The sequence below is a fragment of the Alosa pseudoharengus genome, unplaced genomic scaffold (genome assembly GCF_046254945.1).
Source record: "Alosa pseudoharengus isolate Yale_2024_CS ecotype anadromous, Long Island Sound unplaced genomic scaffold, YU_APseudo_1.1 YU_APseudo_1.1_scf_6, whole genome shotgun sequence".
In the NCBI taxonomy this organism is placed as follows: Eukaryota; Metazoa; Chordata; class Actinopteri; order Clupeiformes; family Clupeidae; genus Alosa; species Alosa pseudoharengus.
In genome coordinates, this window is record NW_027468848.1 from 2803953 (window position 1) to 2820011 (window position 16059).

Below are 16059 nucleotides of genomic sequence, written 5' to 3' on the forward strand. Positions count from 1 at the left end.
TGATAATGTTTCCTCCTCCTCCATTTCCAACACTAAAAGAGTCAAAGGGCAAGTGTAGCAAGACTGGCCTTCACACACACAAACACACACACACACACACACCCAAACAGGGCAAGTGTAAAAAGACTTTAGAAACCCAGTGTGTCCACATCAACAGACAGCACAGCTATAGTCTAGCGTTGCAGCACTGAGGCCACATCAACAGCACAGCTATAGTCTAGCGTGGCAGCACTGAGGCCACATCAACAGCACAGCTATAGTCTAGCGTGGTGAGGCCACATCAACAGCACAGCTATAGTCTAGCGTGGCAGCACTGAGGCCACATCAACAGACAGCTATAGTCTAGCGTGGCAGCACTGACGCATATTTCCTACCCACTTCCTACAGCTTACTGAAAACACTCGACCATGAATCAACTAGCCAGCCAGATCCATCAGTGAGCTTAGCTACTAAAGTTTGAAAAGATGCCACAGCTGAGCCTCATCTGAAGGGATTGAACAAAAAGTGATGGTGGAGGGCTTTGTTCAAATGAAATATGTCTCTTCTGTTTGAGCTAGAGCTCAATATACTCACTATGTGCTGATCTAACCTGTCTCCAGTGTTGTAGTCAAGTCACTATGCCTCGAGTCCGAGTCCAGGTTCGAGTCCTCAGTGTTCAAGTCCAAGTCATTAAAAAAAAATTCCAAGTCAAGTCCGAGTCGAGTCCACTACTCTTCCGAGTCAAGTCCGAGTCGAGTCACTATTGATCCATGTCGAGTCCGAGTCGAGTCCCTATTGATCAAGTCGAGTCCAAGTCCAGCACTAAAGTAAGCATAGCCTACATGTTGTTCCATTTTTTCCCATTGCAGATGAAATCCTTAAAAGCAAAACGGACAATCTTCTGTCTCCAAGCAGGGGTGCCATCACTTGTGTGAAAGTAGTATTGCCAAATTTCTTGCCAAACCCAATGTGTTGTATTTATTATATCGGAGAGAATACCATACCATAGCTATACCATAGCCTATAGGCCTACTCATAATAAATGAGCAATCCACATCCCAATCACACAGGCCATTAAGTCACATTATGCTATTACTGACTGCTGACAATTGTATAGGCAGTGTTGTAGAAGTTCATACTTCACAAGAGCTAGATGAACGTTGGAGTAGGCCTATTTTGTAAGAGGTAGTGTGGATCATAAAAGGGCATTTTTAAAAATGATGTAGCGATGTAGCCTACGACACGAAGCAGTAGCCTAACATTCCCTTGAACTAAAATTAGTATTACGAATAATTTAGATATTAAAATCATATAGCAAATTAAAGCCTAATGACATACTACAATTATAGCCTTATGATATATTACAAAAAAAAGTTGAGTCCTCGCGAGTGCGAATGCACGAGTCCGAGTCCAAGTTCGAGTCATCAGTGCTCAAGTCCAAGTCAAGTCACGAGTCTCTAAATTTAGCTAATGACTCGGACTCGAGTTCGAGTCTCGGACTCGAGTACTACAACACTGCCTGTCTCCATGAAACAGTCCCCTTCTGTGACACCCAAGCGGATGCTTTGCAGGCTAGCGCAGATCTACATGATCATGAATGCAGTGAAAATGTGTGCAAATGCAATGCCAGGCTAGACAGTCTCTCCCTCCTCACACACACACACTCACACACAACCCCCATCCTGTGTGTGTCTGCCTTTCTCTGCATGCTCTCTCTAAACGCATTAGTTCTTTTGGGGTAGAACAATCGGGGCAGCCCCACTGAGGCGTCAGATGAAATATTAATGCAGTTCTGCTTGCAGTTCTTCTGAGCATCTGGGAGGAGTAGGACTCCATCAGTTTCCACAGAAGCGCTACACTGCCTCCTCCACAGCACCGAGAGGGCGGGGTTGCAACTGCCAAGCCAAAGCCAAGAGAGACAAGATGGAAAAAACAGGTAGCCTAGGCATGCAGTACGGAGGCCCCTAAGGGTCATGTAGTACGGCGCCCCCTAAGGGTCATGATAGTGATTTTTTTAAATTAATTTATGTAGTTAGTATTTTTGTGTTCCATATACAATAAACCTACCAGTTTGCACACTTTTTGCACTTGCTCATAGGGAATGCAAAAGTATCGTGAGGGAGCAAAAAAAAAAAAACCCACTGCCATGCTCCGTAGTACAGAGTTACAGAAAGACAATCAGAGCACATCTTCCTCCCGTCATGCTGCAGATATATTCAATAGACACCACCTGGTGGTTGAATCAGGAACAGCAACTTAAAGAAATGCACAAAAGTGAGATGTTAGGGTAGGTTTTGTGGTACCATGTTTATTTTAATTTAACAAATAGAATTAGGTACTAAAATCCAGCATCTTCATGAACAGAGCCGAGGTAGGTGGTTAAATGCTCTAAAACCAAGATACACACACACAGTCTGATCCCAAAACACTGGATTAGACTCACTCAAGAACATCCTCAACTGCACAAACTGAGCCCACATGCAAACAGCAGCTCTAACAGAATGCATAAACTCCCGCCACTGAGCCAGATGTACACACACACACACACACACACACATAATGCATAAACTCTCAAATCTATCTAAGTCATGGAGTGACATCACAGGTCCAGTGTTTATTGAGCTTCATCCAAAGGAGCAGGTGCAGTGTGGCAATGCGTGAAGTCCCGCCACCGAGCCAGATGTACACACACACACACTCACACACACACACACACACACACCTCATGGCTTGCTCACTCCCTCCTTGGCGTGGGCCTGGCAGGGGAGGGGGGGGTGGCGTGGAGCGGGGAGGAGGGGGATGGTGCCTGGCCGCGAAACGATGCTCTTCTCCAGGGACGTGTTGAAACCGTTATCTCGGTACATTCCGCTCTTCAGCAGAGGCTTGGAAAATTTGCGATAACTCCCGTTGAAAGTCACCTAAAGGCGGAAGACTATGTTAGGCTATTCCATTTAGTCTAAATAATGGAGGAAGTTTTAACCGGCTTAGCGCCAGTAAAAATATCTGGACAAAATAACTGCCAGCTGTGTGTGTGTGTGTGTAAGATACTGTAGGCTATGGAGAAAATGAAAAAGGGGTAGATTGCTGAAAATGTATGTGTGCATGTGTGTGTTCGTGCGCGTGCGTGCATCTGTGTGTGCGTGTGTGTGTGTGTGCGTGCGTGCATGCTTTACTTATTCTACTCACAGGCATTTCATGGACTGTAGGTTTCTTGCTGCCGTATATTTGGTTTGTGGTCTGGTAGAGTGGATTGTTCACCCTCTTGCTGAAAAAGCCAGTGGTCAACACAGAAGATATGATATGTGTGTAGGTGAGCCATGTAATAGCCTTGTGCGGCAAGTTGGGCCTGCTGCATTTTATTTGACAGAGTATGAATTTGGATGCAGCAGCCTACAGGTGCATCTCAAAAGATTAGAATAACATGGAAATGCCCATTACCCTGCAAAGACTGAGATTAAGGCTCAGGAAGCCATTGCCTGTGCTTTGACTAATAATAATAATAACAACAATAATAATAATTCATCTAGTCTTCATTTCTAATGAATCTAGATTATATAATTTATTCACTTTTTGAAATAAATTACGCGGAAAATGTAAACTTTTCCATATTTTTTTAGATGCACCTAATTAGCAGGCTACCATGAAGCATCTCAGTTCCACAATATACCAGATAAGGACGCAACAGTTCCACATCCACCACACGAGCTCATCCGGATGTTGAGAATAAAAATGTGTTGCTATAGGCCTATAGCCTTTATGTGAAAAGGCCTCAATTCAGATGCAACAATAACGTTAAAGATGAATCTGAATCATGCGGGTCTGGTCTGACCCACAATCAAAACCCGTAGCACTAGCAGATAGGTGAGCACTAGGCCTAGATCTGAGGACTTTCAGGCAGATCAAATGCGCACAAAGGTAGGGCCTAATTTGAAAGCACAAAGGGAATTACTCATTTCTGCCTGGGTATGTCCATACTATAATGCTATTTTCAGTAGATAATTTCCGCGGGTAGTTTGAAAGGCAAAGATAATTTGTGTCTAGAAGCTAACGTTAGCTTACTGACCTGTAGCCTCGGAAGCAGTCAGGATGGTTAAACCTCTCAGGAAGACTTTTATCAACTTTGTACACATCACTGGTTTTAAGCGGGACATTTTCGACCTCCTGACTGTCCTCCTTGTCCATCTAGCACCGACGTTCACTAACCAGAAAATAATTCTACACTTAAAATATGTTCAGGTTAAAAACACCGAGTTGAAGAAGTAGCCTGGGCGAATAAAGAATCCTGGTTGCTACAAACACCTCGTAGTTATGTGACGTCATGTCGTTCCATAAGGGAATGTAATGGCTAGTTTGTATCAGCACGGCTCTGGATCTCTCTCTCTCTCTCTTTCTCTCTCTCTCTCTCTCATTTTCATTGTGTTTGTGTGTGTGCGCGAGTATGTGCGCGCGCCCGAGAGAGAATGAGAGAATTAAATGTACAAGTAAATGAATGAGAGACCAGTTTATGCTCTTTATCCATGCAATGTTTTTTATTACATTCTTTCATCAGGTTAGGCCTACATTTTTTCATCATGTGTGGTTGTTTGTCATATGAAAAGTAAAATCAATATTTAAATCTTCTCATAGCCCACAGGAAGGCTAATGAAACAGGACAGTCTTTCCCAATGACATAATAGGACCTTTAGAGAAGCCAATCAGCAGCCCAAATGGAATCCTGCTGGATATTAAGACAGCAATTTACAGCTGTGCGGAGAAGATTGCAATCTAGACAGCAGGGCTCTGAAGCTTGAATAAAATAAATTACTTGGGAAGAGAGGGAGATCAAATTATCAGGGGACCATATTAAAACATACTTGAAAGACGTTCGCCCCTTAATCTGCAATAAATAAATAAATAAAGGTTAGTAATGCTCTGTTCCAATCGGGAGGCTATTTTCAGTTCAGGAGCTTTTGGGACCTGTGATTGAGTGTTATATTCTACCGCGCTTTCAAAAGGGTTCACTATCACCATACATTAACAGCTTTCAAAAGGGTTCACTATACTACCGTAGGCTACATTAACAGCTGCTAAGACCCAACAGAGGTTAACAAAAACGCATCACCACCAACCCAACCCAACTCCACCACAACACAACATGGAGCAGTGAATGTTTAATGAACAATGCAAACGTTTCCATAAATGTGCAGTTTAAATGTTGCGGCCTATAACATGCTTTAAAGCTCAGTCCGCCGCGTGCGTTGAAATCCTCGTAGGTCCAGTCCCGTATGCCCCTTCCTGGGCGAGGATGCGGGCAGCTGGTAGTGGCCGCCACGGTGCATTATTACTCACGGTACGAGTTTGAGGCAGGCCTAGCGCGTACCAAAAGTAATAATGCACTGTGAAGCAGCCTCAGAGAGATGATGATGATGATGATGATGGTGGCGGGTAGAAGGCCAGGCCGACTCTTCCCTCTGGAACAAGGAAATAAAAAGAAAAATCCTTCAGTGTTCAGTTTATACAACAGATATATGCAAAGAATGCATGTGTATACAGGGGTTTGACAATCCATCTGAATCCATAGTAGCAGGAGAATTTCACAAGTACATCACACCCTATTGTGTTGTATGAAGTACCATATTTCCCATTGGTTTGCCACTACAGATAATAGGTTTCCATTAAGGTCGATAAGTCTTGAAGCAAACTTAAGAGGACATTAAAAGATGAATTCGGCTAATTAACATGAGTTGGGAAATCTTTGCAAGGTCTTTCCTTGACCACAGACTAAAATGAGCATTCTGAGTGGATACATTGTGAAAATGCCCGATTTTTGCATTTGATGTCAAATGCAGCCTACAGGGGGCGTCATATCTCACTGTAAATGAGTTTTCAACTCAGCCCTGTCAAACGCGATTCCTGCTCCGAAGTAAGGTGTGGATGAGTGGAGCTCTTTTAATAAATATTTTGTTAGGTAGATACGCTGGAGGCCATAGCCTGTTTTTTTTGTTTTATTTGTTTCTTCACATAGCTTACCAATTACTTTTTATAGCCCTCAAAAGCTTTACTGATGAGTAGGCTACTGATGAGTATTATGAACAAAGTTTCTGTTACAGTCAAAAGGGTGTGGACATATTTGTATGGTTTCTTCGACCAGTCTGTGAAACTAGGCAGAATGTTATTCAGTAATAGGCTACCTCTTTAATTCCCCACAGAGGTTAGAGAAGATTTACGTAAGTAATTGCGGGATATCAAACAATGTGAAATAAATAAATAAATAAATAAATAAATAGGCCTACGCGTCATCCAGTCCATACATTGCATATTATTCTGGTCTATTTAGACTAGTGATTAACGTGTGCTGGGTTGACGGGTTATATAGCCTACATCAAATGCATGATTTTATCAAACTGACATTGAGAGTTCACATAGGCTAATTTGTTACTCCTGAATAGTGTAGAAAAATACTGTACCTTCATGAATTAATGCCTTTACGCAGGTCCCGCGTGCCTCTTCTTTCGAGTAGTGTCAGCTGAAGTTACCAAATATGAAAGAAAGACATTTTCCAGAAGGACGCCGTTTCTAACACATATCCCAGTGCGGAGGTGAGTTTGTAAATGTCGCTGGGTGGACTGGAAAGAAGTTTGTGGTCGAAGGGGAGCTTTTTATGCCAGCCTTCCTGTGGAAGTTAGGAATTGGACGGTCATTCCCAGACCGGAATTCCTGTGTGTGTTTCGCGCTGATAAAACTGCCCTAAAGGATGAAGCTGAGGCTGCGTCGTGCTGATCAAACCGTTCTAAGGGACAGCCAAGCAGGGTAGCCGCTGCTGCGTGCTTTGAAGTGGTTTGTGGTTTTGTGGTTAAAACGCAGACTAAAGTGTCTTTAGGGATTTATAAGTAATGATTTATTGGTGGAAGCCAGGATGACACCTCGCATTCCTGCGTTTTCTGATTCACACGCGGTGGGTGAATTTCGCGCGCAGTGCTGCATTTGAGAGCATGCAACATTTTGTGCAATAAAAGTTTGGCTCAGCTTCGAAACATTACATTATACAGACTCATTCACTATAGTAATGAAGTGACCTCCAAGCTGTCCAATGTGAAACTATTATGGAGACGCTATTTAACCAAACAAATCAGTTGTGTTCAAGATGATCAGTAGCCTATCCTTCAACAAATCCAGACAAGTTGTGTAATTGTGCCTCTAATACAGTGCAGTGGGATATATTTGGAAAATATTCTGTATCCAAATATGATCACTATGGAAACACAAGTCAAGCCACCACATGGCCAGCTGATTCTAGAACAGATCATGTGACCCGAGTCAGAGCCCTTGTGGTTCAGGTTCTGTGCCACAGTGGCTGGCTGTGATTCCCTTTGATTTCATTTTTTTTTTAGAACCTAATCTGTGATATCGTACAGTTAATCTACCATGCACCATGGTTGAAACACACCTGTTGAAACACCAAATCCACTTTTATGTGAGTTGGTTACTGAAATTAAACCCAAAGAAGGAAATCTGTGTCAGAAATAAGCATGGGCAGCAAAGTGGTGATTTATGTGTCATGGAGTGTGAGGGGGAGAGAGAAGAGTCGAGCTGCACAGCACTTCCTGTGCAGGAGGAACCAGGAAGTATCTGGGGGGAGAGATAGAGCCGTCGGGGTCATCAGAACAATAGTCCGGCCTGGCTCAGAGGAAGTGGACCTGCGTCAGCGTCCAAGCAGAGCTGGACGACAGATCTCAGGACCCGTGGAGTGTGTGTGTGTGTGTGAGGATGAAGGCTCTGCACAAAAGACCTCTCGCACAATGGCCCGAGTGGCGCGCAAACAGCCCTCTCAACATGGCTGACCCTGCCTCTGCGCTGGGCTGCGTGTGTGTGTGTGTGTGTGTGTGTGTGTGTGTGCTGCGGTCTCTGAGCATTCGTCTGGTCTGTTTACGGCCAGAGCTGCTGAAGTGCGCGAGTGTTTAGAAATGGTGTGGGCAGCACCGCTAACTGGCTGCGTGTGTGTGTGTGTGTGTGTGTGTGTGTGTGTGCTAACTGGCCCGTCCTGTGCCTAGTGTGGAGCCTTGTCTGGCCGAGCCCAGCTGAATTATGGGATTTGGACCCCAACTTGACAAAGCACTTCCCAGCTATTTTATTATTAGCTATTATTATGTATTAGACATTATACAGACTGTGCGTATGTTTGTGTGGACAAAACATAATCCTGGGCTTTCAGAGACACAGTAGTAATTTTTTTTATTTGTTTTGATCAAACAACTATCGATTTATCAAGAAAATATTCAACAGATTATGTTAATAATTAAAAAATAATAATTAGTAGCAGCCCCTGTGCGTGTGTGTGTGTATACTGTGTATATACCGATATATGTGTGTGTGTGTATATATATATACCGGTATATGTGTATGTGTGTGTGTGTGTGTGTATATATGTGTGTGTGTGTGTGTATATATATATGTGTGTGTGTGTGTGTGTGTGTGTGTATATATATGTGTGTGTGTGTGTATATATGTGTGTGTGTGTGTGTGTGGTGTCAGGGCTCTCCCTAATGCGGCTCTGTATGTAATCGCTGCATCAGGGTTAGTTTTGAGAGAGAGAGTGTGTGTATGTTCCAATACTCTTTCTGAGAGAGAGAGAGTGTGTGTGTATGTTCCAATACCCTTTCTGAGAGAGAAAGAGAGAATGAGTGTGTGTGAGTGTGTGTTTGTGTGTTCCCATATCCTTTCTGAGAAGGTTCTTCCCAATGGTTCTCAGACATATCCACTCCAGCGTATGCATCAAAACAGGAAGCCCCTCCACCCAGGCAAGCACACACACACAGGCACGTGCACACTTACACATACACACCGACACAGGCATATGCAGACACAAACACACACACAGGCACAGGCATGTGCACACTTACACATGCACACCGACACAGGCATATGCAGACACACACACAGATAAGCACGCACACACACACACACACACACATGCAGACACACAGGGATCTATCTGCCATTTCAGTGAACTGCAGTCATACTGTACATAATCAACCAGTGGCATTGCAACTCATATTAAAACTGCATGGGCAATCACACACACAGCAAACAGTTATTGTGTGCACATCCCACCTTCTGGCAGGTGCAGGACAAAACAAAACTTACTCAAATGAAAAAATATAATATATCTTCGAAGATATTATAATATAATATAAATATAATATATCTTCGAAGACCCAGCAGGGTCGAAACGTTGCCTGTTGTGCATTAAATATATGGGAGTCATAAGCAGTGCAGCCGACATTATAACACACACACACACTCACACACACACACACACACAGGATGATTGCCTGGCTCCCAACATAACCGATACCAGCATCTTAAGAAACTGTGTGTGTGTGTGTGTGTGTGTGTGTGTAGGGGGTCTCAGGATGTAAAGGTGGGGCTCAAAAGCTCACTCCTAAACAACAAAAGAGCAGCCTTGTGTGTGTGTGTGTCTGCATGTGTGTGTGTGTGTGTGTGTGTGTGTGTGTGCCTGCGTGTGTGTGTGTGTCTGCGTGTGTGTGTGCCTGCGTGTGTGTGTGTGCATGTGTGTGTGTGTGTGCCTGCGTGTGTGTGTGTGTGTGTGCATGTGTGTGTGTGTGTGTGTGTGTGTCTGCGTGTGTGTGTGTGTGTGTGTGCCGGTGTGGCTTAATGAACTTGTTGTTTGGAATTCCTGTGTTCTCTGGGATAACTCACATTCCTACGGGCTGCAAATAACCCTCCAGAACAAATGCAGGAAGTGATGTCATACAAGCTCCTCTTTATCTTGATGTTGCAGTGTTCACCTGCTGAACTAATTACAGCCCATAGACACTAGTCAGAAGCAAGCTGTGTGTGTGTGTGTGTGTGTGTGTGTTCACCTGAACTAATTACAGCCCATAGAAACTAGTCAGAAGCAAGCTGTGTGTGTGTGTGTGTGTGTGTGTGTGTGTTCACCTGAACTAATTACAGCCCATAGACACTAGTCAGAAGCAAGCTGTGTGTGTGTGTGTGTGTGTTCACCATAGACACTAGTCAGAAGCAAGCTGTGTGTGTGTGTGTGTGTGTGTGTGTGTGTGTGTGTTCACCATAGAAACTAGTCAGAAGCAAGCTGTGTGTGTGTGTGTGTGTTCACCATAGACACTAGTCAGAAGCAAGCTGTGTGTGTGTGTGTGTGTGTGTGTTCACCATAGACACTAGTCAGAAGCAAGCTGTGTGTGTGTGTGTGTGTTCACCATAGACACTAGTCAGAAGCAAGCTGTGTGTGTGTGTGTGTGTGTGTGTGTGTTCACCATAGACACTAGTCAGAAGCAAGCTGTGTGTGTGTGTGTGTGTGTGTGTGTTCACCATAGACACTAGTCAGAAGCAAGCTGTGTGTGTGTGTGTGTGTGTGTGTGTGTGTTCACCATAGACACTAGTCAGAAGCAAGCTGTGTGTGTGTGTGTGTGTGTGTGTTCACCATAGACACTAGTCAGAAGCAAGCTGTGTGTGTGTGTGTGTGTGTGTGTGTGTGTTCACCATAGACACTAGTCAGAAGCAAGCTGTGTGTGTGTGTGTGTGTGTGTGTTCACCATAGACACTAGTCAGAAGCCAGGCCAGGAACAGCCCCGCTGACCAAGAACCTCTGAAAAACCCAAATCTCACCAAGCTGTGTGTGTGTGTGTGTGTGTGTGAGTGTGTGTGTGTGTGTGTGTGTGTGAGTGTGTGTGTGAGTGAGTGTGTGTGTGTGTGTGAGAGTGTGTGAGTGTGTGATTTAGAGAGAGATGTTTGTAGAACTGGACAGGGCTGGAGTAGGGCCACTTCTCAGCCCAGGAGTTTCAGGCCCAAGACCAGCCCACTTTTTCCATGGGGGTGGAAATTGGATAAATTAAGCAATTTTATTAGTACCATGGCTCAACACATGTGTAAAGGTTATATAATAATTTACTTGAACTGAGAAGTTAACAAAAAGATAAGTTAGAGGCATATGGAACTAATATTTACATGTTTTTCAGCGTGGGTAGGCTATCATGTTGGCGTTTGGTGATGTAGGCTACTCCTTTACTACACTCACTTCTGAGCAAACAAGGCATATAGGTTGATCATGTAGATTACTGCTGTCATATACTGATCTGTTACATTAAATAATCTTTATTTCATTAAATAATCTTTATTACATTAAATAATCTTTATTACATTAAATAATCTCAATTCATATTGTTTACTCTTGTCCCTCATGAATCGCAATGTTGGATGATATAAAAAGGCTAATAGGCTATTTTAATTCATTTCATAAGTTGCTTGCGAATAGGTTGACAACAATATTACCCAATAACTATGTTGCTAATCAACAATATTACCCAATAACTATGTTGCTAATCAACAATATTACCCAATAACTATGTTGCTAATCAACAATATTACCCAATAACTATGTTGCTAATCATTGCTATCTCTCTTACCAGTTGCCAGTTTCGGTCTTAAAAAAATCTGGCAGCTTGGCACTTTTGGCAACATCCTCCTCCAATGCCTTACTTTCTTTTTTTGCTTTTTCAGTCTCTCCTGGCCTCTTTATACCATCCATCCTTCCTGACGCTCATCGATACGGTAGGGCCGGCCCGGCTATCGGTAGGGCTATCTAAACTTTTTGGAAAAGACAGGCTATATGGACCCAACCAGCTCTTTTTGGGAGGGGAGAACTCCCTCACATGGTAGGCTACAACCCATGCACAGGCTGCGGTGTCAGGCGTAGATTGCGGAACGTGAGTAGCCTACTTTAAGAGAAGATAGACTAACGTGACAGATGTCAATATGTTTTTCCTTGACCGGCCCAAAAGTGAAGCGGCCCACCGGGAATTCTCCTGATTACCCACCCTGGGCCTGGAAGTGGATAGTGTGTGTCAAGATATGGACATAGCTCACCAAGAACCTTTGGAAACAGGCCACCCCAGATCCTTCTGTGCTGTGTGTGTGTGCATTTGAGAGATGCTGTGGATGTTTGCAGGGTGTGTGTGTGTGTGCTTTTGAAAGATGCTGTGGATGTTTGCAGGGTGTTGTGGATGTTTGCAGGGTGTGTGTGTGTGTGTGTGTGCATTTGAGAGATGCTGTGGATGTTTGCAGGGTGTATGGGTGTGGTGCTTTTGAGAGATGCTGTGGATGTTTGCAGGGTGTGTGTGTGTGTGTGTGTGCATTTGAGAGATGCTGTGGATGTTTGCAGGGTGTGTGTGTGTGTGCTTTTGAAAGATGCTGTGGATGTTTGCAGGGTGTGTGTGTGTGTGTGTGTGTGCATTTGAGAGATGCTGTGGATGTTTGCAGGGTGTATGGGTGTGGTGCTTTTGAGAGATGCTGTGGATGTTTGCAGGGTGTGTGTGTGTGTGTGTGTGCATTTGAGAGATGCTGTGGATGTTTGCAGGGTGTGTGTGTGTGTGTGTGTGTGTGCATTTGAGAGATGCTGTGGATGTTTGCAGGGTGTGTGTGTGTGGGTGGGTGCGTTTGAGAGATGCTGTGGATGTTTGCAGGGTGTGTGTGTGTGGGTGGGTGCGTTTGAGAGATGCTGTGGATGTTTGCAGGGTGTGTGTGCACACACACAGGACTGGGTCGTGTTCTCCCGAGGTTCTATAGGGACAGGACTGGTCTGTGTTCTCCTGAGCAGGGACTAAAAACAGAATAACGCTGACGCTGTGGAGGGCTGGCTGCAGCTGTTCCCGATTGCCTTTTCTTTATGCACTACACATACACTTTGCTGACGAGCATGACAATTTATTTTATCTTTTGCTGCTTCCCACTTACTGACTTATGTAAATATATTTGTAAATAAATTAAGCCTATTATTTAAACATTGCCTGACGGTGTCAGTCTCCCAATGTCCTTACCCTTTCAGCCAAGAAATGTGTGACATAAGCAAAAAACATTATGTTTTCGTTCCTGCTCCAGGGTTCAAAGGCCCCTCCTCTAAATGGTAACCGCTTAGAACCGGTTATAGAGAAACGTCATAAAAGAACGGTTAGAACGTTACAGAAGAACGGTTAATAACGTCCTTTTAAAAATGACTTTGCCTTTACAAACTGTGGCCTAGGATTTTATTTTTACCCAACAGCCTTAGAGCTTAAATCAAAGCACCTTAGATAGACATCAAGGCTAACGGCTGAAAACACTGTGCCTGAATTCAGGCGTGGGGTGAGATTTGAAAGTAGGCAATTAGCCTAGGCCTATATAATATTAGATCTTCAAAAATGTCTGATTTAACTAACTTCAGGCACAGAAAATGTCCTTGCTTTAAGCACTGTAATAGCCTAACCTATGTGTGGTGTTACTAACTGCATGGCAGTCCTATAGATATGTTCCTAGTGTCTCTGGTAGCCCATGTTATTCCACACAATTCTTCAGTAATTTAGGCTACATATACTTGGAAAAGGCAGATAGTGTTGAATATGATTAACTGACTGACTAAATTCATCCTATAAGGGGTCTGGGGAACACTGTGTGGGCAGGTAATTCTCCAAGCCTATAGGTCAATCGGAATGATAAATACCGTTATTAACCGATTATCTACAATCGGAATGATGAATACCGCTATTAACCGATTTTCTAAAATTGAAAATAACGCTTTCAGTCTGGAATTAGTTTTGTTCCTGCTTTCAGTTACACTCATCCAAAAAAAATTGTTTCTTTCCGTTCTTTGAACCGTTTCTGATCCCTGCTCCTGAGGTTCCACAGGGACCATCCAACAGCCTCTCGCCAGCGCGTTCTCCTGAGGTTCTATAGGGACGGGCCGTGTTCTCCTGAGGTTCTTTAAGGACGGGCAGTGTTCTCCTGAGGTTCTATAGGGACGGGCCGTGTTCTCCTGAGGTTCTATAGGGACGGGCCAATAGTCTCTCACCAGCGTGTTCTCCTGAGGTTCTTTAAGGACGGGCAGTGTTCTCCTGAGGTTCTTTAAGGACGGGCAGTGTTCTCCTGAGGTTCTATAGGGACGGGCCATGTTCTCCTGAGATTCTGCAGGGACAGGCCAATAGTCTCTCACCAGCGTGTTCTCCTGAGGTTCTGCAGTGACGGAATTAGGCCGTGTTCTCCTGAAGTTCCAGAGAGGCGGGCCGCTGGAAGCACGCAAAGCCCCTACAGCGCACAGGATGTCCGTCCGTCCAACAGGAAAAGACAGCTGATTGGCTGAGAGGAGTAGGGGAAGGCCGCGGTTTGTTTTCAAATCTCTGTATGTTTGACTACATTCCAATCACTGTACATTAGTCATGCTATTATTACAGTGAGTGCCAGCATGTTCAAATAACAACTAATCACAGAGCATTAATATAATTATGTGGCTATCATCATCTGCCCAATATATATCACAGTAAAAAAAAAAGCAGTAGAAAAACACATTATATACCACAATATAGACTTAGACTTCTTTAATGTCCATAAAACTTACATAAAATGGAAAATTCTTCAGTAATTTAGGCTACATACTTGATAAAGGCAGATAGTGTTGGATATGAAAGTCCTTTATATTAACTAGTAGGTCTAGCCTTTATACAGGGGAGACACTGATTAACTGACACTGACTAAATTCATCCTATAAGGGGTGTCAAAGATGCTGACAGATCTCAGGCTAGTGTCTTCCCACCCCACCTACATTTTTGAGATGAGTTCCTACCCTTAGTGACTTGCTGAACCTGAGAGCTATATTGTCACCAACAAGGTAGCGCGTGTCTTCTGCCTTTTCAAATCAACCTACAGTATATTAGTAATTCAAAAAGTGGCAAGGCGCCATCTAGTGGTTAATGTTGCAAAGTGTATATAAAAGTGCCAGAGGACAAAACAACCACTCAGACTGTTTACCAAAAGGTTTAATATTTTGTGAACATTTAGTAGATATTTTGTCTTTATATCACCAAAATTTATGAGCATGGTAGATTTACAACCAACATTTTATTGAGCAACATTTGTTCAGGCGTCATTAATAAGAAACACATCATCACTTAGCTGTCCCTTCATCTCGCAAACAATTCATTTCTGTGTTGAAATCTACGCCACCACTTCAGTGCTCTGCTTCAGCTGCACTGTAGGTTTTCACATCACAGCAGCAGAAACACACCGCCCTCTCTTCAACACAGCGGAACAAGCATCCTCTTCATCGATATGCACATGAATCCAAGACTAGAGATCACTGTTGGTCCACCTCTGGCTGAGTTTTGGCCCAGATCTGTGGAGTAATCAGCTGCGTGCTCCGATGCCATAATTTACATACTAATTGTAAGACTACCCATAGAAAATGAAAATAATAATGATAATAGTTCAAAATAAAAAACAATCACAGATCTTCTGACATCCAATTTGGCAGTTTAATGTAATGTAGAACTCTTTGAAGGACAGGAGCACAACACAGAGGGAGCACAGAGCCATTCCAGGGCGGCCATGTTGTTTACTTGTTCCTCTCTTTCTTCCTCACCACTGAAGAGGTAAATAATTGGAGTTTGCCTGGTCAGAACTGGTTTGAGCACAGTTTTCAGGAGTGGCCCGACTGCACGCAACCATGAGGTAAATACTCGGTGTCTGAGCGCGAGCACTGACCAGAACTGAACTGACCAGAGACAGAGCTGACTCCAGATCAGCTGGGGGGAGACCTACGGGAGATATAGCGTGAACAGTTACAGATCCCAAAGTGTGCGAAGCGGGGTGACCATGCAAAAAAGAGAGAGAGAGAAAGGGGGAGAAAGAGACAGAGAGAGAGTGCGAGAGAAAGAAAAGCTCTTTTTTATATAAAATAAAAATCAAAACGTTAAATAGAAGAAATGAAATCAAAAGTCACAGCACAAACACTCAAGAGTAGCAAGTTCAACCATCGGAGCGGATGTGTGAACTTAGTGGGGTGGGGGAGGGGGGGTGTGGGGGAGCGCTGTGGCGTTATGTGACGTGACGTGACCCCTATAGGACCGGCAGAGAGACACGGTGAGACAGGGCAAGCATGCATGCGGAGAAACACCAACCAACCAAAGGAAAGAAAAAGTCCACCACAACAGCCACCACACACTGCCACACAGCTGGGCACGCGGAAGGACTGGCACAGTCGGCCCGGAGACCAGTCACCACGGCAACCACCTGGGTGGGGTGGGGGTGGGGACAGAA

At 44.0% G+C, this 16059-nt stretch overlaps 1 protein-coding gene across 1 annotated transcript; it reads right to left on the reverse strand.

Moving 5' to 3' along the window:
• Nucleotides 1–2702: 2702 nt before the first annotated feature.
• On the reverse strand, nucleotides 2703–4161 carry pierce1 (piercer of microtubule wall 1). Its single transcript, XM_076270696.1, has 3 exons — nucleotides 4043–4161; nucleotides 3166–3244; nucleotides 2703–2897 (listed from the first exon to the last, which is right to left on the reverse strand). The coding sequence occupies exons 1-3, from the start codon at nucleotides 4159–4161 to the stop codon at nucleotides 2703–2705; spliced, it is 393 nt and encodes a 130-aa protein (XP_076126811.1).
• Between the last annotated feature and the right edge of the window lie 11898 nt (nucleotides 4162–16059).